General features: G+C 61.7%; 1 protein-coding gene across 4 annotated transcripts in view; it reads left to right on the plus strand.

The window, feature by feature from the left end:
• Positions 1–18,027, plus strand: part of CHST3 (carbohydrate sulfotransferase 3) — a 31,070-nt gene extending 13,043 nt beyond the window's left edge. For all 4 annotated transcript variants that reach the window (XM_051823795.2, XM_008269989.4, XM_008269990.4 and 1 more), the window contains exons 2-3: positions 11,921–12,136; positions 13,099–18,027. In XM_051823795.2, the coding sequence (XP_051679755.1) occupies positions 11,997–12,136; positions 13,099–14,356 (1,398 nt within the window). In that variant the 5' untranslated portion in view covers positions 11,921–11,996 and the 3' untranslated portion in view covers positions 14,357–18,027. The remainder of the gene's footprint in view (positions 1–11,920; positions 12,137–13,098) is intronic.
• The last annotated feature ends 5,414 nt before the right edge of the window (positions 18,028–23,441 follow it).

The following is a 23,441-nucleotide window of genomic DNA, read 5'->3' on the forward strand; positions in this document are numbered from 1 at the left end:
CCATTCAGCAGAGGCCCCCGCTGGATTACCTGCCGCTCAGGCTCCAAACCCACAGGCCGTGAAACCCTGCAGCCCTTCTGAAACGCTGCGCTGCTCAAGGCCGTGAAAGGCGCCATTGACCACGCCGAGTGCACCTTCCCGTGTTTATCCAGGGCAGGAGCTGGGGCGGGCGTCCCCGGGGCGCTAAGGGGGGCCCAGTGCCTTCACCAGCTGTCCTCTGTCCCCCAGTTTGAACTGGAGCCCTTTCCCGGCATGGCAGCCTGCTGCCAAGTCCAGAGAGTAGCCCGCGGCCCGCGCTGCTCTGCCCCTCCCCCAGCCAGGGGCTGCTGGCCCCCTCGCCTGATCCCTCGGTCCTACAGGGCCGCCGCGGCCCCCTCCCCAGCCTCACAGCCCTCCAGCAGCTTCGGGAGGGAGGGGAGTGTGGCGGGGCACAGAGCCCCTGTGTTCCCGTAACAATGGCCCGTTGATGACTGCATTCTGCCCGGGCTGGCCCCTCGGCTGCACTTTGGGGAGGAGAAGGGGCCGCGGCCTCCCAGGCAGCCGTCTCTGGGCTGCGCCTCACTCCAGGGCCCCAGGCTGCAGGCCCCATGCAGCAGCCCTTGCCCCGGGCCGTTCGGGGCCCCACTGGTGGTTCACTGCTGCTCAGCAGACACTCAGTGGGCAGCTCCTGGGAATGGAGCTTCGGTGGACTAATCAGAACAACTGGAGCTTGGCGCCCGTGGCAGCCCGCCAGCCCCCAGGGAGCCCCCGGACGTGCCCAGGCACGGCCCCCTCCCCAGGATCTTCAGGGGTGAACCAGGCACTGGTATTTTTTAAAAGCTCTCCGAGTGCTCTCCTAGCAGCCGGGATGAGGTGCGCGCAGCCTCCCGCCAGGCACGCTGGGCCAGTGTTGCGCGGCCTCATTTAAGGAGACAGCTTCTGTGGGAGTCTGAAAGTGGCCCCAGTGATGTGCGCTGCCCACGGTAGAAGGGGCTTTGCCTGTGTGATTAAGTTACAGGGTTTGCAATGCGAGTCGATGACCCTAATTCCAGTCTCCAGGGTCTGTACAAGAGGGAGGCGGGGGGGGGGGGGTTTGACGGCACGCAGGGGTCTGTTTGCTATTGCTGCAGAACTACCCCCCGCCGGCTACTAGAGAAAGAGGTAACAGACAAAGTGCTCAGGGCCGCGTCACCACAGAGCAGAGAAGTGGCAAGAGCACTGGCCACAGGCCGGGGGGACAGTGTGTGCAGCAGCTCACCTGTGACAGCCTGCTCTCACCATGACTGACTCACTCTTGAGACCAGGACTGGCCCACGCATGACAGTGGAGTCCCCGTGACCTAACTCCCTTCAGCTAGGCCCCACCTATTAGGGGGTCCTCCATGTCAGCGCTGCCGGCACACAGACCCTTCCAAACCATGGCTAGAGAAGGGGGGGTGGGGTGGGAAAATACAGCTTAAGCAAGACTCGGCCTTTGCTGGTGCTGGTGCTGAAGACAGGGGAAGGGGCCGCGAGCCATGGAATGCGAGGAGGCAAGGCAGCCGATTCTCCTCCAAGGCCTCCACAAGGAGTGCAGGGTGTCCCACGCCTTGATCCTAGGCCAGCGCCCCTGACCTTGAGCTGCTGCGGTTCAGACCTGGAAGGTAACAGCAGGGTGCTGTTTGCAGCCCCTGAGTTTGTGGGCATGGCTGTGACAGCCACAGGAAATGAATGCATTGCTCTCGGGCAGATGAGGCCCTGTGGTCACAGCTATAAGTTACTGAGCTGAAAGAACCCAGGCGTGGGGGCGTGGCTGACCCCATGGCCAGTGTGCTCCCCGCCTCCCCACACTTGCCCCCTCTGCAGCCAGACAGACAGGGGTTCAAGTCCCAGCCCGGTCCTGCTGTCTGTGTGTCCTTTGCTAATGGTGACGGCTGCATACCGGGGAGAGCCAGGCTGTCTCCCCGCAGAAGAGTTTGACTCGACTTTGCAGGAACGGCACCCCCACCCCCGCGTAACCTGGTGGTGCCTCAGACTTCCAGGCCTGCTCAGTCTTGGGGATCTGCCTTGTGCAGCAAGCCAGTTCCCGTTCAGGGCCGGGGCCAGGGTTGGCGGCCCTCTCCTCATCACCTGGGACAGCCTGTAGGCTCCCATCTCCTGGGAGGTCAGCAAAGACCTGGGGCCTCCAAGGTATGTTTCTTTCAAGACTGTCCGAGAACCTCGCGCTTGGGCCGCGCGTCTTAGAGAAGGGGTGTGGGACCCGAGGGGTCACCCCACAAACTGAGGGCGGGTCTCTGCCCTGCCCCTGGCAGTACAGCTCCCTCTTGTCTATGGTCGAGTCCCAAGCTGTCCTGGCCGGCAGCCTGGTGTGCTGGGCGAGTGGCCCTCCAGATAATGCCAGAAAGGGGAGCCCTTGCCCGGGAGTGATGGTCTCGGCAGGCAGGGACCATCTGGGCTGCTCCCTAGGAGAAGCTGGCCTCCTTACCCTGAAGCTACTCGCACCCCTGCAGGGAGAGAGACGGAGGGAGGCGTGTGGACCAGCGGTGCCGCTCCTATGGCCAGGCTCCGGGCAGGGAAGCCCAGCCTGTGGGCAGGCCTCCTTCTTTTCAGAGCCTCACGCAGGCTTCCCGGGTGCTCACAGCAATGCCGGGGGCCCAGTGAGGCCCAGAGCAGGGCAAGATCTGCCCAAGGCCAGCAGAGGGTGAGCAGCAGAGCCAAGACCCAGACCAAACTGGCTCCCAGTGACCCCCGAGACCTCTGTCTCCCTCCTCAGACCCCACCCCTTGTCTCCCAGGGCCAGGTATAGATGGGCTCCTGACTGACAGCAGCAGGCACATGCAGGCCGAGACCCCTGCTGTCATGTAGACCCCAAGGCTGTGGTGGTGGCAGAACCCACTGCCAGGCCGTGGCTCAATAGGCTAATCCTCCGCCTTGCGGCGCCAGCACACCGGGTTCTAGTCCCTGTCGGGGCGCCGGATTCTGTCCTGGTTGCCCCTCTTCCAGGCCCAGGAGTGCAGTGGAGGATGGCCCAAGTCCTTGGGCCCTGCACCCGCATGGGGAGACCAGGAGAAGCACCTGGCTCCTGCCATCGGATCAGCGCAATGCGCCGGCCACAGCGCACCGGCTGCGGCGGCCATTGGAGGGTGAACCAACAGCAAAAAGGAAGACCTTTCTCTCTGTCTCTCTCTCACTGTCCACTTTGCCTGTCAAAAAAAAAAAAAAAAGAACCCATTGCCAAAAGGGAGCGGCTGGGATTCCTGACACCCCTTCCTGCTGTCAAGGGTACCCCTCAGTGGGGTCTGTGCGGAGACTGCCCCAGGGAACCCAAATCCCATTTCTTCCACACTGAAGATGGTGGGGACACGGAGAAGTAAGATTGGAAGAAAACAAGGAGCCGAAGAAGTTTCCTTCTGCCCCGGCCCTTCCCTGGGTACTCCAGGGGCAGCGGGAAGGCTCAGAGTCTCCTGGGGAAGTCAGTGGGTGGCACGGAGCAGGCAGTGAGGTGTTCTCCACCTGGTTGTCTACAGAGCTGCAGAGCAACGTGGGACGGCTGTTTAGCCACAGCAAAGACCAGCCCCGGGAGCGTTTCCTGAGCATGTTCACATGTGATGCACCCATCGCATGCACGTGCCTGCGCACACAGACCCCCCCCCCACATCCACACATCCACACACTGATCGAAAGGCAAATGATCAAAACTGACAAAAACACCAAAAACCCCAGAAATGGACACAGGATTTTGCAACAGTGGGCACCCCCTCACGGCAGCAACGGGAGCACAAGGAATGAGGGAAGTCACACAACGCCAGCCCTTAGCCCGACTCCTACAGCAGAAGCAGCAAACACAGCTGGCCCTCCGTGTGCACGGGCCCGCGTCTGCGGATTCAACCCATCGTGGACCAGAAATGGCCACAGAAATAACTGCATCTCTGGTCATTATTCCCTAAACACTGTGGTATAACAACTATTTACATGCATTTACATTTTAATAGAGATCATAAATAACCTAGAGATGGTTGAAGGATGCCAGAGTGCGGGTAGGCTCTGGGCAAGCACTGTGCCCTTGTATTGGAGGACCTGAATGTCTCAGGTTTTGTTATCTGCGGGGGACCCAGCCTCGGATGCTGAGGGTAGACTGGAACTCCCAGCACAGGCATTGCTTATTTAAATGATGGTTTCAGCAAATTGCCCCTTAAAAAAGACACCCCGCGTCTCGGGGCCCTGGCACAGCCACTATCAGACCTGCGTCTCTGGCCCTGCCACAACCACTATCAGACACGTGTCTCCGGGCCCTGCCACAACCACTATCAGACACCCGTCTCTGGGCCCTGCCATAGCCAAGGCTGCTCCTCCTCTATCACACCTGTGGCGGGTTAGGTGGCTCTCCAAGGAGCATCTCAGGGTGCAGCTGCTTCTGTCTTGGACTAAGCCTGCTGGAGCTGTGGCCTGCAGCATTGCCACAGCAAGGACAGGGAGGCCCCCCAAGGCATGTGGGGGGTCATTGCAAGGACCAGGCCTTGCAGAGGCATCTGTCACTCTCAACCCCACCCCCACCCCCACCCCTGCTGGCCAGAGCCAGGGCCACTGCCGTAGCCTCACTGCGAGAGAATCCGAGAAAAGCAGAGACGCACAGGGGCCAGGCCCCCACCCAGGGCTTCTCCTGCTCGTCTGGTTCTTGTGCTCTCATGAAATACCCGAAGCTGGGCAGGAGCTACACCAGGAGGCTGGTGTAGTTCACAAGCCTGCAGGTTCCAGGGTGTGGGCTCCACCTCTGCTAAGCCCTGGTGAGGGCCTCCTGGTGGAGGTGTCTCATTGGCGAGAGTGTGTGCAGAGGAGATGGTGGTGAGCCAGGAAGCCGGAGGGCACCAGGGCCAGGCTGGCTGATTGAGAACGACTCTCGGAGAACTCACTTACCCCGCCAGCCCAGCACAAGTCCCTTCCAAAGGCGGGGCCCCCAGGGACCCCGTTCCTGCCAGCTCTGAAAGGCTTCGCACCTCTCCCGTCACCATGGTGGGGACCACGCTTCCAGCACGTGGACCTGTGACCCCTGGGGGACACAGGCAAACCACAGCAGTATTCAGGGATGTTTATTCTCTGCCCACTGCGTCTGCGGGCAACGTGGCATGGCAGGTAGTTGCTGTTGGCCACCCCTGCCTTCCTCCCCAGCTGCCCACCGCCTTTGGCTGCTGTGAGACCCAGAACATTCTGTGCACACTGCGCGGCCTTGCCCCAACTTTCCCGAAACCCAAAGCCCTTTTGTGGGGAAGGCCTACGACTCTTTTTCATTCTGGCTGCTTTTCATGAAAACATATGAAGGCGTGTGAGTAATAATATAAAATTAGCCGTGTCACGCTCCCTGCCAGCCGTGGTGTGCCCTGGACAGGCAGCAGCGTCCCTCGGGTCTCGTAGGCTCACCGCGTCTCCGGTTCCTCTCGTGTTCACAAAAACACAAGGCAGGCGAGTGCAGAGATGGAACTAACAAGGAGAGCCTGGCACCCACTGCGGTTCTTTTCAAAAAGCAAATCTTCTGCAAACTTCGAGGCTTTTAGGTATCTTAATAACCTCACAATTAATGCGCCCTGTGAGTTTTTGTTCACTAAAGGGCTTTATGAACTGAAGGCTTGAAGGTTGAATGCACAAGGCCTATGTGCTTGGATGGAGGGTTTTTGTGTGTTTTAAGATTTATTTATTTGCAAAGGCAGAATGACAGAGAGGGAGACCTCCCACCCGCTGGTTCACTCCCCAAATGGCCACAAGGACTGGGGCTGGGCCAGGCTGAAGCCAGGAGCCTGGAACTCCACCTGGGTCTCCCACATGGGTGCAGGGGCCCAAGCACTTGGGCTGTATTCTGCTGCTTTCTGAGGCACATTAGCAGGGAGCTGGATCAGAAGGGGAGCAGCCAGGATTCGAACTGGTGCTGTAATATGGGCTGCTGGCCTTGCAGGCTGAGGCCCACATGGAGGGCCTCGTGCCTTGCTGAGGGACACCAACAGTGTTGAAACGTGGCCATTTCACAGACGGGAAAACCGCACTCGGAGCTGCCAGTGCCTGCTGAGGTCCCAGGGCTTCAGAGATGCTGAGGAGGAGCAGGGAGGCCAAGGGCACCCCTAGCTGTAGAGAGGACCGTGAACTTGGTCAGCCTCTCTGAGCCACGCTCCATCTCCACGTACGTGTGTGCACATGGGGGACAGGCACATGGGCTTATTTTTTAGCTAAGAGGAGTGCAGCTGCTGCAGCTCCGGGGTGTGTGTGCACGTGTGTGTGATGCTGGGTGTGAGTGTGCGTGGGTGTGATGCTGGGTGTGAGTGTGCGTGGGTGTGATGCTGGGTGCAGCATCCTAACGTAAGCCTCCCTGGGGGCAGTCAGCCATGGTGTGACAGCATTCTATTCTCCATGGAGGTATTAACTTGAAGCGTCTCACGTGTGCCCAGGCCTGTGCCAGCACTGGGCAGGGAAGACCGGGCTGCAGGACACAGCAGCTAAGTCTTCAAGATGGCGGGCACGACCATGTATCACTTCCTAAACATTTATGGAGGCCTGCCCTCTCAGGCGCTGTGGGTGCCACCAAGCACGGGATGGCCCTCTGCGGACAGAGCCGGGGTCTCCCACCTTCCTCTGCCTCCCAGCCTCCCCCGCCCTGACACTTTGCTGCTGATTTATTCCGTTTTTATTGCGGGAAACTTGGTGCGTAAGTCTTACCATTTTAACTGTACACCCAACTTGAGCAAGCAACTCCAGACTTCCTTTCATCTTGCAAAACTGCGCCCATGAGCCAGCAACTCCCCGTGCCCTCCCCCGGCCCTGGCACACACACTCGACCTTCTGTGCCCATGGCTGTTAACTGCTCTAAGGACCCCGCACGAGTGGGACCGCGGGGTGTTTGTCCTGCGACTGGCCTGTCGCGCTCAGCGTGACGTCCCCACGGTGCGCTGGACTTCCGGAACACTCACGCTCTCCCCTCCTCTTCCTGCCTCTGCCACTGCCTTGCTCTCCCGGACCCTTGCAGAAGGGACTGCCTCCCATACCACCTCCCCCTTTTGAAGTGTCAGATCGGATCTGGCCGAGCCCTGCACCAGCACTCTAACCCCTGCCTGCTGCCAAGTGCTGTGCCCAGGCCCCCGCTGGGACATTTGAGAAATCCTCGTGTACCTAGCTTCCGGGCCCGGGGCGCTTCCTGGGCTGTGCATCCTGGTCCCTGGCCAGGTCAGTTCCGAGTGAGCCACGCTGGCTGGGTGCACATGTGTGGTGGGGGGAAAGCGGCTCTCTCTCATCTGACCCCAGGCTGAGTCTGCTCCGCCACGTCCTTACACAGGCATGGAAGGGGCCAGGCGTGGAGGCCGTGGCAGTCCCAGCCCTCAGCCCACCACCCAGGTACACAGACGTCCACCGACTCTCGGGTGCCGTGTGCACTGTCTGTGGGCTGAGGCTGCACACAGGAGTCACAGATGGGTCCATTCTGGGAGAGGGAGAGTCCTGAGCTGCAGGAGCCCAGGTGCTCGCCCGCCCTGCCTCCCTCCTGTTAATGTAGCTAAGTAGATGTTAGCCTATGTGGGAGAGGGGCTGAAGGAAAGGGCAGTTTTGAAGTAAAACGAACGTTTGTGTGACGGCACAAGGGAACGTGCCTGGGAGCTGACCCGCAGCTGCACCTGAAGTGACTGTTATGGGGTTCAGCCCCCTCCCTGCGGGAAGCTTACGGGAGTCCCCCGCCCTGGCAATCAGGACCCACAACACTTCGCTGAGACGGTCCCGTGAGGATTTTGGGGGAACTCGCATCCAGAACACCAACCCCCCACCAATAATCTCCCTGGGAGAGGGAGAAGAAACGGGGTGGGGGCACCCACAGTCATGCCCGTGAAAGCTCCAGTCTGAAAGCAGGGGGGGCTGTGAGTCCTCCCCTTGAGGCTGCCTGTGCTGTCAGGTGCACCCTGCTCGCTCCTCTTTGCCACCTCGCCTCCCACCGTGCTATCCCACGGCTGGGCTCTTCCCAGTGCCAAGGCCAGAACCTCAGAGCGGCCGTCTCCGCTCAGACCTCTGCTGCCTTCTCTTCCCCCTCACTCACTGGGTGAGACACAGCGCTCCAGGTAACGGGTGCTCAGCCTTCCCAGGCCCTGTCTGGAAGTTCCCGTCCTGCACGGGCCGTCCTCCCTCCCTGTTTCTCCAAGCCCTCCTCTGCCAGTGGCCTGGGGGCTCCCCGGCCCATTCCCCCACCCACACAGGGCCGCCACTCTCCAGGGATTCAGGGACAAAGGCCTTCCTGCCCGGTGTCTGGCTGGTGGGGTGCCTCCCGCGCGGGGCGCCGAGCTTTGCCTGCAGCAGGTATGCAGGTTGCTGAGTTCCCATCTCCCCCCCCCCCCACGGAGCCCCCTCCCTCCAGCTGTCAGCAGCCCACCCCAGCACAGCCTGTGTGAGCGGAGCCCGTAGCAGCTGAGGCCCCATCCTCACCGCTCTCAGCCCAGGGAGTGGAGTTTTGCTGCCTGATGCATCTGGCAGGGCCGGGCACCCCTAACAGAGCTCCACTCACGGCCCCCACCTTCCCCGGGGGGAGGCAGGGCTGCGCTGCCGTCCACTTGGAGCCTCCGCAGAAGGGCCTGGCTGGAACTGGTGCTCTGCTGAGGCCCCTCGCCAGGACCTGAGGGAGCCTGTGCAGAGACCCCTGAGGGGCTCCAGGTCTCTCCCAGACTGCAGCACCCTCCCTCACAGCACAGAGCTGTGAGCCTGCACTGGAGGGCTCCAGGGTGATAGGAGGACGCAGGAGGCGGCAGGAGTTCCCGGCACAAGTTCCCGGCACACACCTGCAGCGGGCACACACGGGAGTCACCCACAGACGGAGGGAGTGGCCGCTGCTGCCTCCTCTATCCTCTAAGCATAAACCAGCACCTTATGCTGAGCCAAATGCTCCGGAACTCCATTCGTTCTCTCGACAAGGGTCCTGGAACACCTACTGTGTGCCAGGTGCGGTTCTGAGCGCAGGGCAGGCCGAGGTGGAGGGACGGATGGAGCCCTCCTCCCGCGGACCTGCCACTGCCTCGGGTCAAAGAGGCCCCGCCCGAGTTCACTCCTATCCCTAAAGGAGGCAGGGGGTGGTGCTAAGAGGGAGGCAGGGAGCTGGCCGGCACGACACTGGGGGTCAGGGACAGACACCTAAGCAGGGGGCACCGAGCTGACTCCTGGATGTGAAGAAGGAGCTGCCAGAGACGGTCTGGAAGGGCCTCCCGGGCAGAGGGCCCAGCTCATGCAGAGCCCCCGGCGGGACATGGCCGCTGGACCCAGCTCGTGCAGAACACCCCCCCTGGGGGGGGGGGGCTGGTCAGGGGACCGAGGGACAGGGATGGGACATCTCTGAGAAGGGGTGACAGGGAGCAGGGTCTGCACCTTGAAGGCCCCTGGACGGCCTGTGCTTTACTGAGTGGTGCCTTGGAGTGTTTGGAGCTGCAGGAGCCGTCCCATCAGCACTGGCGTCGTCCACACCTCTGAGTAGCTTCCGTGTGTGCTGGGTGACAACACGGCTGTGGGCAGGGGCTCTCTGGTGCTGTCAGGAGAGGCAGGTGGTAGGGGTCCAGGGGGAAGGAGGAACTGTGCCTGCCAAAGACAGGGCAGGAAGCCCGGGACAGGCCGGGGAGGACGCAGGTGGAGAAGAGGGGGGGAAGGGCACCCACTTGTGCCGGAGAAGGCAGGCGGAGAAGGCAGGCGGGGAAACAGGAGTCAGGGTGTGACCTTAGGAGGGGTGTGGTCCTGGCCTCCAACAAGGGTCAGCTGTGCAGGAAGCCAGACGGGGAGGGGTGGGAGGCAGGACTGAAACGGGAGCACCGTGCTTTGGTGGGGCGTGTGCTAGGAAGAGGTGGCGAGGGGCGGGGTCCACGACAGCTGCCAGCTCCCGGAGGGCTGGACTGCTTCCTTGGGTTGACTGCATACTTGCTCAGGACCTGGCCCACAGCAGCGCCAGTTCCCGGGATAGCCGCTGCCATGGAGGAGTTCAGTGCCCCAGGCTTCATTCTCTGCCTCCGGCGTTGGCTCCCAACGAGCAGAACGCGGAGGATGTCGGGTGGAGGGCGCCAGCCCACTGCCTACTGCACCCAAGCAGAACTGGGCTCGCACGTGTCCCTGGCGCCCTGCAGGTGTGCAGGACATCACCGCTTCCTTTGCTACTTAGCTGCTAGGGCGTGGAGGGGGTGAAAGGTGTGGGTCAAAGGTCAAAGGGGCTGGGAGGGGCATCCACCAGGAGGAGGAGGGGCTTTTCAGTTCATTCCATGAGCCAGGCAAGGAGGCAGAGCAATGCTCACGCTGGGAGATGGAGGGAGGGCACAGAGCTTTGTCCAGTGTCGCACGTCACAGCCCATTTCTAGGAAAAGCCCTCCTGCAGGCAGGTTCTGCCTGGGCCTTTGCCTGGTGATCCTCATCCAGGTCCCCCTCCCTCGTGACCCTGTGACCTCCAACCCCATGACCCTCCCCTGGTCCAGAGACCTCCCACATCCCCTCAGAACCTCTAAACCTCTTTCCCTGGGGCCTCCAGGGCTGAGCGGAGGGGCAGGCTCTGGGGCAGAGCCAGAGCCCCAGCCTGTGCAATGATTCATGTCGGAGCCTTTGTACCCTGGCTGCTTCCTTTTAGGGCAATGCTGGGAACGATCCCGGCAACCCCGTGTGGTTCTGGGGTGAGGAGGCTGCGACGGCAACGCAAAAATGGGAAGGGAGGGGGAGAGCAGGTGCAGGAGCCATCACCAAGGCAACCCCACTTGGAAATCAGCAAAGATGTCAGACCCACGAGGGAGACTACAAGGGGGAAGGCGCCCCCTCTGCACGCCTTTCTCTTCTCTCTCCTAGTTAATGCACGCTTACCTACTGTGCACGCCTACCTACTGTGCACGCCTACCTACTGTGCTTTCCACAGAGCAACCTTGTGCAGTAAGGACCGCCCCGTTCAGAACCTGGAGCCCAGGGAGGCTGTCACGTGTAGAAGCTTGCACGGCGTGGTAGAAAGGACTAGAACCTGGAACTGCTGGCCCCAGCTCCTTCTGCTCCCCTCCCCATCCAGCCCAGGCAGCTCGCATGGTCTGAGAGCCCAGAGGGCAGAAAGCCAGAGTTTCAGCACCTTGCATGACCAGGACACAGCGCCGAGTTAGACCCTCTCAGAGGGACAAGTGACTTCAAGGCCCACCACGGGCCCAGTGGGATGCCTGGGCAATATGTCCTGTCACCTGTCCTGCTCATGCCCACAAAAGCTGGGGTGAGGGGGCAATGCCAGGAGCCAGAAACCCAATCCAGGTCTCGCACATGAGAGGCAGGGACCTAAGTACCTGGGCCACCACCTGCTGCCTCCAGGGAGTACATGAACCGGAAGTGGAGCCGGGACTTGCACCCCAGCACTGTAACATGGGATGCCGGCACCAGACGCCCAGTCCCCCTCCACTGTTGGTGGCCACGTGGCAAACCACTGCACAGATGCCCCCCATTTTTATTTGGGTATCTGCAGGCTTCCGCCGTTACAAGCATGCAGGCTGTTCTGGGGAGGAGCACTGTTTCCGTATACTCATCCATGCCTTTCATTTCGGGGTCAGGAGAGAAATTGCTAGGGGTGAGTGGCCGAATGGGTTCATTTTTCATTTGAGCAGCAGAAAGATCTCTTGTCTGTCAAATGTCCGCAATGGCTGGGGTTGGGCCAGGCCAAAGTCAGGCGCTAGGAGCTCCATCCGGGTCTTGCCGGGACCCAGAGACTTGAGCAATCAGCACTGCCTCCTAGAGTCTGCTTTGGTGGGAAGCTGGAGCCAGGGCCGCCCTATGGGACACAGGGATCACTGCTAAGCTAAGCTGGGCTCTTGGTTAGCGTTTAAGTGACCTAGGACAGAAACCTGGAGTCTCGGGGCCTGCTCTCTGGATGGCTCTGGCATCCTCAAAGGGTCTCGTGGGGCTGTCCCCTTGCCTGTCCCGTCTGCAGACCAAGGTGTCCTGAGTGCCCCTTCTCCCCACAGGACGAGGGTGTCACCCACCTGAGGACACTCCTGAGCTGCGAGCCTGCTGCCGACCGCGGCCCCACCCACCTTCCCCATGGAGAAGGGACTGGCTTTGCCCCAGGACTGCCGGGACTTCGGGCACAGCCTGAGGATGAGGAGCAAATACGCCCTGTTTCTGGCGTTTGTGGTGGTAGTTTTTGTCTTCATCGAGAAGGAAAATAAGATCATCTCCAGGTGAGGGATGCGAGCCTTGGTGCATGAACCCCGGGGTGGGGGCGACTGCAGGGCTCGCTGTGCACCTGCGCGCATGCTCCTTCCACAGCTGAGCCCAGCCCCTCCTGTGGCCCCTGGCGGTGGCTCCGTGCAGGACTTCGACTTGGGCTGTGGCCTCCGGCAGCCTGGGTTGGAATCCCCACGTTGGCCCTTCCCAGCTGAGAAAGCCCAAGATACCTGAGTTGCTGGGTCTTCAAGTTTCCTTCCATACATGAAGGCACCTGCCTTGTTGTAACGACTAACGTGAGAACATGAGAGCCTGTAGCCCGGCGCCTGGCACGTAGTTGGTGTCCAGTATTTGCTGCTGTGACTACGTTTTATTATCATTAATATTCTTCCTGACCTGCAGTGAGTCTCTGCATTAGTAATGCATCCCTCTATGAGTCTTGATGCGTGCCTGGGGTGAGCCCAAGAGAAGGCTGGGTAGACAGGGAGGCAGGGCTGCCATGTGGGACTGCCCAGGTTGTGTAGGGCTCAACTCCAGAAGGGTGTTCCCCCAGGAGGCTGCTCCGGGAGGGATGCCCCCGCCTCAGCCGCGTTCCCTGTGTGCAGAGGGCCTGGTTAGATTCCTTCTCCTCCCAGGCGCAAGCCCTGGAAGGAAGCGGTGGCCAGGATAGGCAGGTTGGGGACTGGGCTGTACAGCAGCCCCTGCCAGGTCCCTTAGCATACTGTTCCAGGTCACGCTTCCCAGCTCTGGCGCAGACTCTGCAGCTCCACAGCTGAAGAGCGAGGGACGAAGCGCTTCCACCTCAGGTGCCCCAGCCCCCTACCCTGCACTTCCCACGACCTGCCCCAGGCGAACCCCGCACACACACATCCTTGCCCCAGAGCCCGCTTCTCAAGATGGGCGTGGGGGGGGGGGCGTGGAAGACTGCTTGGCCTTGCCAATCACTCACCGCCTCGCCCCGCTCTGGTCTCAACAGGGTCTCGGACAAGCTGAAGCAGATCCCCCAGGCTCCGGCAGAGGCCAACAGCACCGATCCCGCGCTCGTCTTGGCGGAGAACGCGTCCCTCTTGTCCCTGAGCGAGCTGGACTCGGCCTTCTCGCAGCTGCGGGGCCGCCTGCGCAACCTCAGCCTGCAGCTGGGCGTGGAGCAGGCGGAGGAGGCGCCCCCGCCCCCGGCCGGCGCGGGGCCGCGGCGCCACGTGCTGCTCATGGCCACCACGCGCACGGGCTCCTCGTTCGTGGGCGAGTTCTTCAACCAGCAGGGCAACATCTTCTACCTCTTCGAGCCGCTGTGGCACATCGAGCGCACCGTGTCCTTCGAGCCGGGGGGCGCCAACGCGGCGGGCTCGGCGCTGGTGTACCGCGACGTGCTGCAGCAGCTCTTCCTGTGCGACCTGTACGTGCTGGAGCACTTCATCAGCCCGCTGCCCGAGGACCACCTGACGCAGTTCATGTTCCGCCGCGGCTCCAGCCGCTCGCTGTGCGAGGAGCCCGTGTGCACGCCGCTGGTCAAGAAGGTCTTCGAGAAGTACCATTGCAAGAACCGCCGCTGCGGCCCGCTCAACGTGACGCTGGCTGCCGAGGCCTGCCGCCGCAAGGAGCACATGGCGCTCAAGGCCGTGCGCATCCGCCAGCTCGAGTTCCTGCAGCCGCTGGCCGAGGACCCGCGCCTGGACCTGCGCGTCATCCAGCTGGTGCGCGACCCGCGCGCCGTGCTGGCCTCCCGCATGGTGGCCTTCGCCGGCAAGTACGAGCCCTGGAAGAAGTGGCTGGCCGCGGGCCAGGACCGGCTGGGCGAGGAGGAGGTGCAGCGGCTGCGGGGCAACTGCGAGAGCATCCGCCTGTCGGCCGAGCTGGGCCTGCAGCAGCCGGCGTGGCTGCGCGGCCGCTACATGCTGGTGCGCTACGAGGACGTGGCGCGCAGGCCCCTGGAGAAGGCGCGCGAGATGTACCGCTTCGCCGGCATCCCCCTGACCCCGCAGGTGGAGGACTGGATCCAGAAGAACACGCAGGCGGCCCGCGACGGCAGCGGCATCTACTCCACCCAGAAGAACTCCTCAGAGCAGTTTGACAAGTGGCGCTTCAGCATGCCCTTCAAGCTGGCGCAGGTGGTGCAGGCCGCCTGCGGCCCGGCCATGCGCCTCTTCGGCTACAAGCTAGCGCGCGATGCCGCTACCCTCACCAACCGCTCCGTCAGCCTACTGGAGGAGCGGGGCACCTTCTGGGTCACGTAGGGGGCCCGGGGCACCCAGGACGGCCCCTCGTGATAAGGCCCGCCTGCCTTCCCCACACCCGGGCCGGCGGTGAGCCACAGCCCTGGCACGGGGCGCTGGGAGTGCTGCCGCCGCCACCGCCGCCGCCGTAGCAGTAGCGCCCCAACCCGCCCCCAGTCAGCTAGCTTCCCCGCCGCCGCCGCGGCCCTGGGGCTCTCGCTGAGAACGGACAGCGCCTGACCCCTAGGGGGACGCCACACTGGACCTCAGGGGCTGCGGCCCCCTGAGCAGGCCCTGGCAGGCCTGGGCCTGTTGCCAGCCTTCCTCCCTGTCTCCCACCCAAGAACAGGCGCAACACCCTGCTCCCACCGCGAGCCGGAGTCCAGCCATTTAACGACCAGAAGGGGCTTGGGTCCTGACCAGTCACGGCCAGCGGCCCTGCACCCCTCAGTGTTCCCCCTTTGCATTTCTGGGTTGTGGCGAAGCCTGCGGTCTGGGCGGAACATTGCAGAGGGTGCCCGGAGTGGGGGTGGTAGTGGAGGCACATCGGGTGGCTGGAACTGGATGCCTTAGTGAGCAGGAGAGCCCGCACTACTTCTGATGAATGTCAGCCCCACCCAGAGCTACGGAGCACGCGTGTGCCTGTAAAGACATGCATGCACACAGAAGCGTCACAAAAACGCAGAGCCGCACACATGCAAGGATATGCATACAAGCTGCCGCGTGGCTCTGTGTCCAGGCCTGCAGAGGAGCCTTGAGTGGCGCTTCGGGGTCACCTGGAGGAGCGGGGGAAGGAAACCTGCTCAAGGGCAGTGACACCCAACACTGCCCCCCGCAGCCAGATTTGGGGCTGAGTGGTAGGCTCGGAACTGCAGCACACACACACACACCCCGCTTGGATGGTGGGGGCCGTCTCCTGTGGCCCCCCCCCCAGGCCCTCATGTTGGCAGGCAGACTGTTCTGAACTGAGGTGGCCCGGCTGGCTCCCAGAGAGCATGTCTGTATTTGAAGGCTGCCTGGAGCCCAACCAGAAGCAGCTGTGGTCCCCGGAGGCAGGAGGCAGCCCACAAGTCTGGTCCTGTCCAGCCAGGCCTCCTGTGCGACAGAAACAAGAAGAAAGTGGGGGGGGGGGGATGGGAAAAGGGGTGGAGTCACATCATTCACGCCTCTCCCTCCGCCTAGCGGTCACAGGTCAGCCACAGGTGGCCATGGTTGTAATTAGTGTCCCTAGGACGCTTCTTTAGGTCTCTAGGGAAAGTATTGCTCAACTTGGGACAGGCTGAGTTTTATTGGGGTTTTTAGGTTATTTATGGCTTGGTGTCTTTTTGCTCTGGGGCTGTGACTCTGCAGCAGAACCGCTACCCCGAGGGCTTGGAGGAGGCGGGGGGGGGGGGGGGACCAGCAGGGAGGAGGAGGCGCCCAGGTGCACCAGCTGCGTGTCCAGAAGCAACAGAGATTGGCCGCCCCCTGCCTCCAGAGAGAGGCAGGAGGGAAGATCACCCCTCTATGGGGGGGGCACAGGCCTTGGGACCAAGCAGTGAGTGTCCCCAAAGTGGAAGTCTGGCCCCACACCCTCCCCAAACCCAGGAGAAGAACCTGGGAGCTGCCAGGGATCAGGACGGGCCACCCAGCTCTGGTTCTGACTTCTGGGCAGCCTCTGTGTCACACGCGGCCCACGGTGCAGCCAGAGGGCTGGGGTTTGGTGTAACAGGGACACCGGGGAAGTCCAGCGCCTTGGCTGTGGGGGAGGAGAGAGTGTCCTGGCAGGAAGCTGCAGTTTGGAAAGACGAGGGTGACACAGGGGACCCCTGTGACCAGCCGCTGGCCTCTGGCACAGGACCTTACTCAAGCCGCCTCGCTCCAGGTCTGGCAGGGCAAGCTTGGGCTGTGCTGGCAGCTGGCCTAGGTTGAGATCTAACTTGGCACACCAGCTCAGAGACCTTGACCGCGGGGCCTGGATGTCTGGGGCAGGCCTGCAAGTGCAGACCGTCCTCCCTGAACCCCCACCTGCTGCCTCCCTCTGTGTGGGGCTGGGGGAGAAGCCACCCACATCCGGGGCTCTTGTTTGCTGCCTGCCTCTGGGGCCATGGCCTCCGAGCCTCAGCTCTCAGCGGCTTCTACCCTTGGGACTTCTCAGGATATTGACAATGTGTACACTGCGAGTGGACTTTATTTATTTATTTGGTGAAAAGAAGAGACAGAAAATACCTTATTATTTGCAGGGACCCAAAGCTGTACCCAGATCAAGAAGCAGCAGAAAGGAACCATTCCCACAGGAGATGACTGGGGATGCTGCCGGCCCCAGGCCCCTCCGCCGCTGACTCGAAGAGGCACCGGGGAGCCTGCCCTCTGCATTAGCTTTGCCCAAGGGCCTGAGGCAGGCGCAGCTCAAGCAGCTGGGGTGAACCCATCCCCTGGGGCTCAGCCCGGCTCCTGGCTTCCCGCTGGGTAGAACTGGTTGTAGGCTTGCGTTTGGGGCTCTGTCTAAAGTTGGGAGGGAGAAAGCGGTCCAGCCAGTGCAGTGGGGCCACTGCTGACCAAACCCCACGGAGCAGGGGGTGCCCAGGGAGCCCTCCCGGTGTCATCTTGCCCCATCATCTGTGCAGCCGTGGAGGGAGCTCTGGCAGGAGATTGCGGGGACCCTGAGCCTGGGAGATGGACTCTTGGCCTCGGTGGTGGAGAGCAGACAGACGCACCAGCTGTCTGATCCCAACGCTGACAGCCCCTGCCAGCGCTGGGTGATCCCTCCCACTCCAGGGCCTACTGTAACTGACTACAGCGCCTGGTCCATGATGGGCCCTGGATCTGGAAGACAGGAGCTGAGGACTGGATCGCTGGGTCCCCAGGGCAGTCTCCTCCCACACCATCCCCAGAGTGAAGGGAGTCCCTGGGATGGAGGAGAGGGAGGGACAGGTGCCTGCACAAACCACACGCAAGAGCGACGGGCAACATCGGAGGCCTGGGGTAGGGGAGCCGGGCACTCGCGGGGAGTCCTGGTTTGAGGTTCTACCAGGTGCCAGGGAGAAGGCCCAGGGGGTCCTGCATGAGCCACAGTTCCCAAGATAGCAGAAGCTGCTCTTTACCTCAAAAGCAAGAAGATGCCTTAAGAGCGTCTAGGTCCTTCAGTCCCGTGTCCTGTGACCGTTTGACCATATATGGGGGATGAATTCACTGTGCACTTCCAAGGATACAGACAGACATGGTGCTATCTGCACAGCTCTTGCTCACTGGTGGCCCAGGTACTTTATTTGGGGAAAGGATGACCCATGTCACCTGCTTCCTCTACCACCAGCCTGGCACTGGGCACCGCCTGGAGTCTCCAGCTCATCTCTGTATTCCAGGCTGCGCTATCCTGTTGCCAGGGCCATGGTGCATGGCCACAAAGCACGAGGAAGGCCCTGGCGTGGCGTACGTGGGTGTGGCATGTGTATGTGTGTCCTCGCGTGTGCTCGGGTAGCGTGCAGCTCACTCTGCTCGCCCTCTGGTGCTGCCCGCATTGCTCCCAGCCCCCTCGCCATCATGGTCCCTGCCGTGGCCACAACCTGCCACCTCCTGGAAGGGCGGGGCTTGCCCCTTGGGGGGCTGCCGGCCGCTGGCGGTCAGGGTCTGCTTTGCCGAATAGAATGTGAACCCAAGGCCTGATGCCTTACTTGACTTATTTAATTAAACACAGAAAGATGCAATGAGCAGAACCTGCGATGTGTCTCAGCCTCTTGCTTCCGGTTGCTCTCAGCAGCAAGTGGGTCATAAATATTAACCGACAAAGAATCCGCTGCAGTGGGAGAGAGGCGACATCCATCGTGCAGCTGGGCAGGGAGAGGCCCCATGCGTCCCGCGGGGTGACAGGCATGGAATGTGTGTGTAACGCAGGCGCCCAGTGAGTGAATTTGATGGTCCCGGGATGGCACAGCTGGGGGTACTGCGTGGAGGGGCCAGATGCAAAGATGAGGTGCGGGAGCGAGACACAGCCGTGTGTCACAGCCCAAAGGCCGGAGCGAGCCCCAGCTCGGCGCCCGGCCATGTGACCTTGAACAAATCACCTCTCTTATCCGGGCCCTGCTTTGCTCTTGGAATGAAGGCTGTAAGTGGTTTCTTCCAGAAAAACTCCTTCCAGGACTCAAAAGTGAGCTCAAAGGGCAGGTGGCGCGCTCGTGCCCAGAGCCACTGCACGGGGTCTGCTTCACGTGTTGAGGTGGCACTCACGACGTCATTCAGGCAGCTGGCCTCTCGCCTCGTGGCCGAGATGTCCGAGTGCCTGTCCAGCTTCCTGTCAAAGAGCAGCGATGATGCTTCAATAATCTCATTCCTGGACTGAGTTCCCAGCTTCATTCCCTGCCTGGAGCTTCATCCGGGTCTCCCACGTGGGTGCAGGGACCCAAGCACTTGGGCCATCTTCTACTGCTTTCCCAGGTGCATCAGCAGGGAGCTGGCTTGGAAGTGGAGCAGCCAGGACTTGAACTGGCGCCCGTATGGGATGCCAGTGCCGGGCCTTCAACTAAGAAATGTAAAGCAGTTATTTCAAATTGCGGTGTCACATCGGCAGGAAGCTGGGGTCGGGAGCCGGTGTGGTATGGGATCATCCCATCAGTATGGGGTGCGGGTGTCTTAACTGCTGGGCTAACGACCTGCCCTGGATGGAATGCTTCTGTCTTGAAAACCATTTCATCTCCAGTCTCTGGCATCCTAGGGCCAGCAGACCGAAGCATGCGCTCACTCACTAGGCTGGGTGAACAGGCTGGGGAGAAAGCTAACAGCCCCATCCCACTTCGGCCCCAGGCCTGCGTCACTCACTGTGGGTCAGAGGTCACGCGGGAGCCTTGGTCTCCTCTACTCAACCCACACTTGGGGAGACCCCCGCAGAGAGCAGGGGCTCTGGAGAACAAGGCAGGCATGAACACCACGGGGATGAACACCACAGGGTGCTGTTTACCAGGGAGACTGGATGTGAGAAGGTTCTGAAAGGAGCCACTGCTGAAACAGCTGGGCCGAAGCCCCCCACCCCCACCCCAGACCCCGTCAACAGGCTCCCTGGAGGTGTGAGCCTCCCGTACCCTGCTGCTGCCCCGGCTCTACCGCAGGAGCGACAGGGACAAAGCAAGGGGGAAGGGAGGAAGGAAGAAGGCGGCAGTTAGGACGAGGGGGTGCCTTTTCATGCAGGTGCAGGGGAGGAAGACGCCAAGGCTGAGGAGAGCACCTGTGAGCACAGCCACAGCCGCGGTGCCCAAGAACGGAGGGGCTCTGGGTCAGCCCAAGTCCTCGCGCACAGTCCTGCACGCCGCTGGCCAGGAGCAAATCCGCCCTGTGCGTGTGTGGCCCACGCGGTGTCTGTTTTTGTTCCCAACAGTTGGCAGTAGAAGCCAACACTTTGGAAAACGAAGAAGCTTTGTATGGGAACCAGATTTGAGACCACTTGAAAATCAGGTGCATCCATTTGTCTCCAGAAGCCGATGCTGATGGGGGGGGGGGGGTTGGAGAATAAGTGGTTTACTGGGGAGCTGGAGGCGGCCCGGCCGGGGGTGGGGAGGAGGAGAGGGAGACTGGCAGTGGCGGTACCTGGCTAAGCCAGCGGCAGCCCTGGGAGGCGGGAGCAGAGTCAGCCAGCAGTGACAAGAAGCCTGTGCCTCGGGCTAAGGCGAGGGAGCCTGTGGAGCCCACCCCCCACCCACCTGTGGCTGCAGGCTGCCCCAGCAAGCACGATTCCCCAGCTGGCCCCAGAAGCCAAGAGGAAGGTGGCTGCAAGTTTCCAGGGCAAGTGGAAGGAGGGGCGTGAGGATGGGGAGCGAGCCTGATGGCCTGCGCCCGCTGGGGTGATCTGGGTCCCTGGCACTTCTTCCCACATGAGCAGCGAGCTGCAGCCAGGAAAAGGCACCGGCCCTTTTAAGAGGGGCAACCCCCCCAGTCTCTCTGCCCCCGCCCCCCAGACTGAGGCAGCAAGCTCATTACCACCATCACAGCCCCAACACTGATGTCTGGTTTCCAACAACAAGTCCGTATCTGCCCAAAGACAGCTGTGGCAGCCCCGCGCTCCCTGGACAGCCCCGCCCCTGCAGGCACTGGAGCTTCCGGTGCCCAGCTTCAAGTCCCGGGGCCACGCTGAGGTCCTGGCTGGCTTTCCCAACAATGCCCACCTGGGCTTCTTAACACTTTGCCCTCAGGAATCCGGCCACGCGCGGGTGTGCGTGGTCAGAATGCCACGGGACTCGGCCAGCCAGCACCGGCTCCCGCTGCCGCCACCTGAGCTGCGGGCCAGAACGGAGCATTCCTGGGGTGCAGGCTCCTTTAGTGTGTGGGTCTTGCTGCTCGGGAGACAGAGCCAGCGCGGCCCTGGCACCTGCTTCACCCTAGCCGCAAACCCGTGGAGAGCACTGGCTTTTATAACAAGCCAGCTCCCTCCACCCTCTCTTGCCCATCAGCCCAGGAGTGAATCCACCTGCCCCAGCCATCCTCGGCCCGAGGGCCCGCCTCTCCAACGCTATTAACATACGATGTGGGCGGGGCAATGCCAAGCTGGAGCATCAGAGACGGGGTCTTCACCTGGGGAGTGGGCGTGGCCAGGCATGCTCCAGTCTCTACCAGAGATGTGCTCACCTGTGGGGCTCACGGGCACCACGCGCCCACCCTTGCTGGGGTCAGCACGGCACTGCCCGCTGCCTCGTCCTCTCCTCACCAGGAGAGCCACACAGAGAGACCCAGGAGACCGTGTGCAAAGGCCTAAGACCGCATAGGCCGTGGGGAGTTTGGGGACCAAGAAGCAGTTTGCTGTGGCTGAGGTGGGGATGAAACAGGAAGGTGGGGATGAGAGCTGGGGCCTGGATGCGCTACGGTCTGGGAGGTGTGCTAAGAAGACCTCGGGCCGGCTCCCCCCCGAGAGCTGCAGGAAACCCTGAGCAGCAGAGGGTGTAGTCCAGTCAGCGGCACCCACTTCACAGATGGACAGAGTGAGGCTCAGAGGGCTGGGATGACCACAGAGGGGGCCGTCAGTCCCTGCCTGTCATCCTCACAGACTGCAGTTCCCAAACCCTCAGCCACGCCTTTGCCCTCCCTCCCCCACATCTGTCCCTGGGGATCCCACAGGCATCATGACCTAAAAGTCCCTAAAATGCGTGTGTTGAAACCTAATCACCAAGGGGACAGAACTAAGCACCCAGAGAGGGGCTTTTAGGATGTGATTAGGGAAAAAGGGTGGGAGCACTCGGCCTTACAGAGGGCGGGGGGCCCTGGTGCAGGATGCAGGAGCACGCGCCGTCTTGGAAGCAGAGCACGGCCTGCAGCGGACACTGACCCTGCAGCACCCTCACCTTGGGCTTGCCAGCCTCCAGAGAGGTGAGAAACGCATCCCAAAGACACGGTCTGAGCACCCTGAAGCTCAAGGCCAGGACCAAAGGCGTCCCTCTGGGGTCATCCGGGCCAAGCCCAGCGCCTCTCCCACGGGCCAGCTTCTCCAAGTCCCACGTGGGCCTTGGCTGTGTGCCCTCAGGCCAGCGCCTTACCCTCTCTGAGCTTGGGGCAGCTCGTGTGGAGTGGGGATGCCAGCAGGAAGGGCAGGTGACGTGTGCAGCATGCCCTGCTGGCCGTGAGCCTGGAGCCAGCAGTGGCCATGGTTACTGGAAGGCGGTCGGGGCCTTCGCCCCGGGCTCACCTTCCTGGGAGCTCTTCAGCTAACTGTGTGATCAACAGCGTGAAGTCGAGAGTGGAGGCCCGAGGAGAGCTTAGAACAGAACCCAGGCCAGATGGAACAAATCCCTGGGTTCTGCCCCAGCAGGCAGGCTGCCCCCTGCAGGCAGGCACGGAGCAGCAGCGCTGGGCTCCAGGGCCGGACCCCGGAGGCCCCTGGGGCGAGTCCCGAGCCCTTCCCCCATCCTCTGGAAAGTACTTGTCCATGTACTCCGGGCTCCCCTGAAGGTGCTGACTTAGCCGAGCTGTTTCCCTTCCAGGCAACAGTGGCCTCTGCTTTCTCACCAGTGGAGACGGGGACACTTGGGAACCGTGGGGAGGCTGCCTTCGATCGCTTCACTGAGGACACAGCCCGGTGGGTGGGGCTTCTCCCCCGGCCCCAGGGGCATCTGGCTGCCTTCACATTGGCCTACAGCCCAGGGCTCCCCAACACCTCCTGTCCACGCTTGGCAGGGGAGTAGTGAGAAGAAGGTGTCACCGTTGGCCTGTGGCCCAGGATCCCAGGAGCCTGCTAAGCAGGAAGGCTCCTGACATGTGTCCTCTGGGTACCTGCTTTTGTGGGTGCTGCCGCCCCAGTCCTGACCTCAGCACTCACACCTCTGCCACCATGCCTGACCCAGCAGGAGCGGTGAGTGACTGAGGAATGAATGAATGAATGAATGAGCAAATGGTGTCGAGGACAAGAAGCACCTGGAACGAGCACTTTCCCTCTGTGGCACTGTGGTGGCAAAGTACCCATCCCACGAAGTACGCCACCTGTTCCACCGGTGACACTTCACCACCATCTCCTTCCAGACCCCAGCAGCTCCCTAGAGGCAGGCCTCGTGCCCCCTTCCAGACGCCAGTCCATCCACGGGCACGTGGACATGGACTGCTCCGTCTCTGGGCAACACTGCCACTTTACAAGCATTTCCTGAGCGGCTGCTTATGTGCTACGCAGCCACTCCCAGCTGGGCGGACCTTATGTCCCCATCTCACAGATAGAGAAACTGAGGCTCACAGAGGCTTAAGGAACATGCCGAGACAGAAAGCAGCAGAAGCGGGGCTGGTGCTGTGGCATAGCAGGTGCGGCACCAGCATCCCATGTGGGAGCCAGTCAAAGCCCAGGAGCTCCACTTCTGATGTGGCTCCCTGCTAATGTACCCGGGAAAGTGGCAGAAGATAGTCCAAGTGATTGGGCCCCTGCACCCATGTGGGAGACCCAGAAAAAGCTCCTGACTTTCGCTTTGGATCGGTCCAGCTCTGGCCACATTTGGGGAGTGATCCAGCAGATGGAAGATCTCTCTCTATGTCTCCCTGTCTATGTAATTCTGCCTTCCAAATAAATAAACAAACCTTAAGAAAAAAAAAGGCAGCAGAAGCAGTCCAGTGCAACAAATACAACTGTGTGCCTGCTGTATACCAGGTGTGCAGAATAAAGACCAACCCCAGC

The sequence above is a fragment of the Oryctolagus cuniculus genome, chromosome 15 (assembly GCF_964237555.1).
Source record: "Oryctolagus cuniculus chromosome 15, mOryCun1.1, whole genome shotgun sequence".
Classification (NCBI taxonomy): domain Eukaryota; kingdom Metazoa; phylum Chordata; class Mammalia; order Lagomorpha; family Leporidae; genus Oryctolagus; species Oryctolagus cuniculus.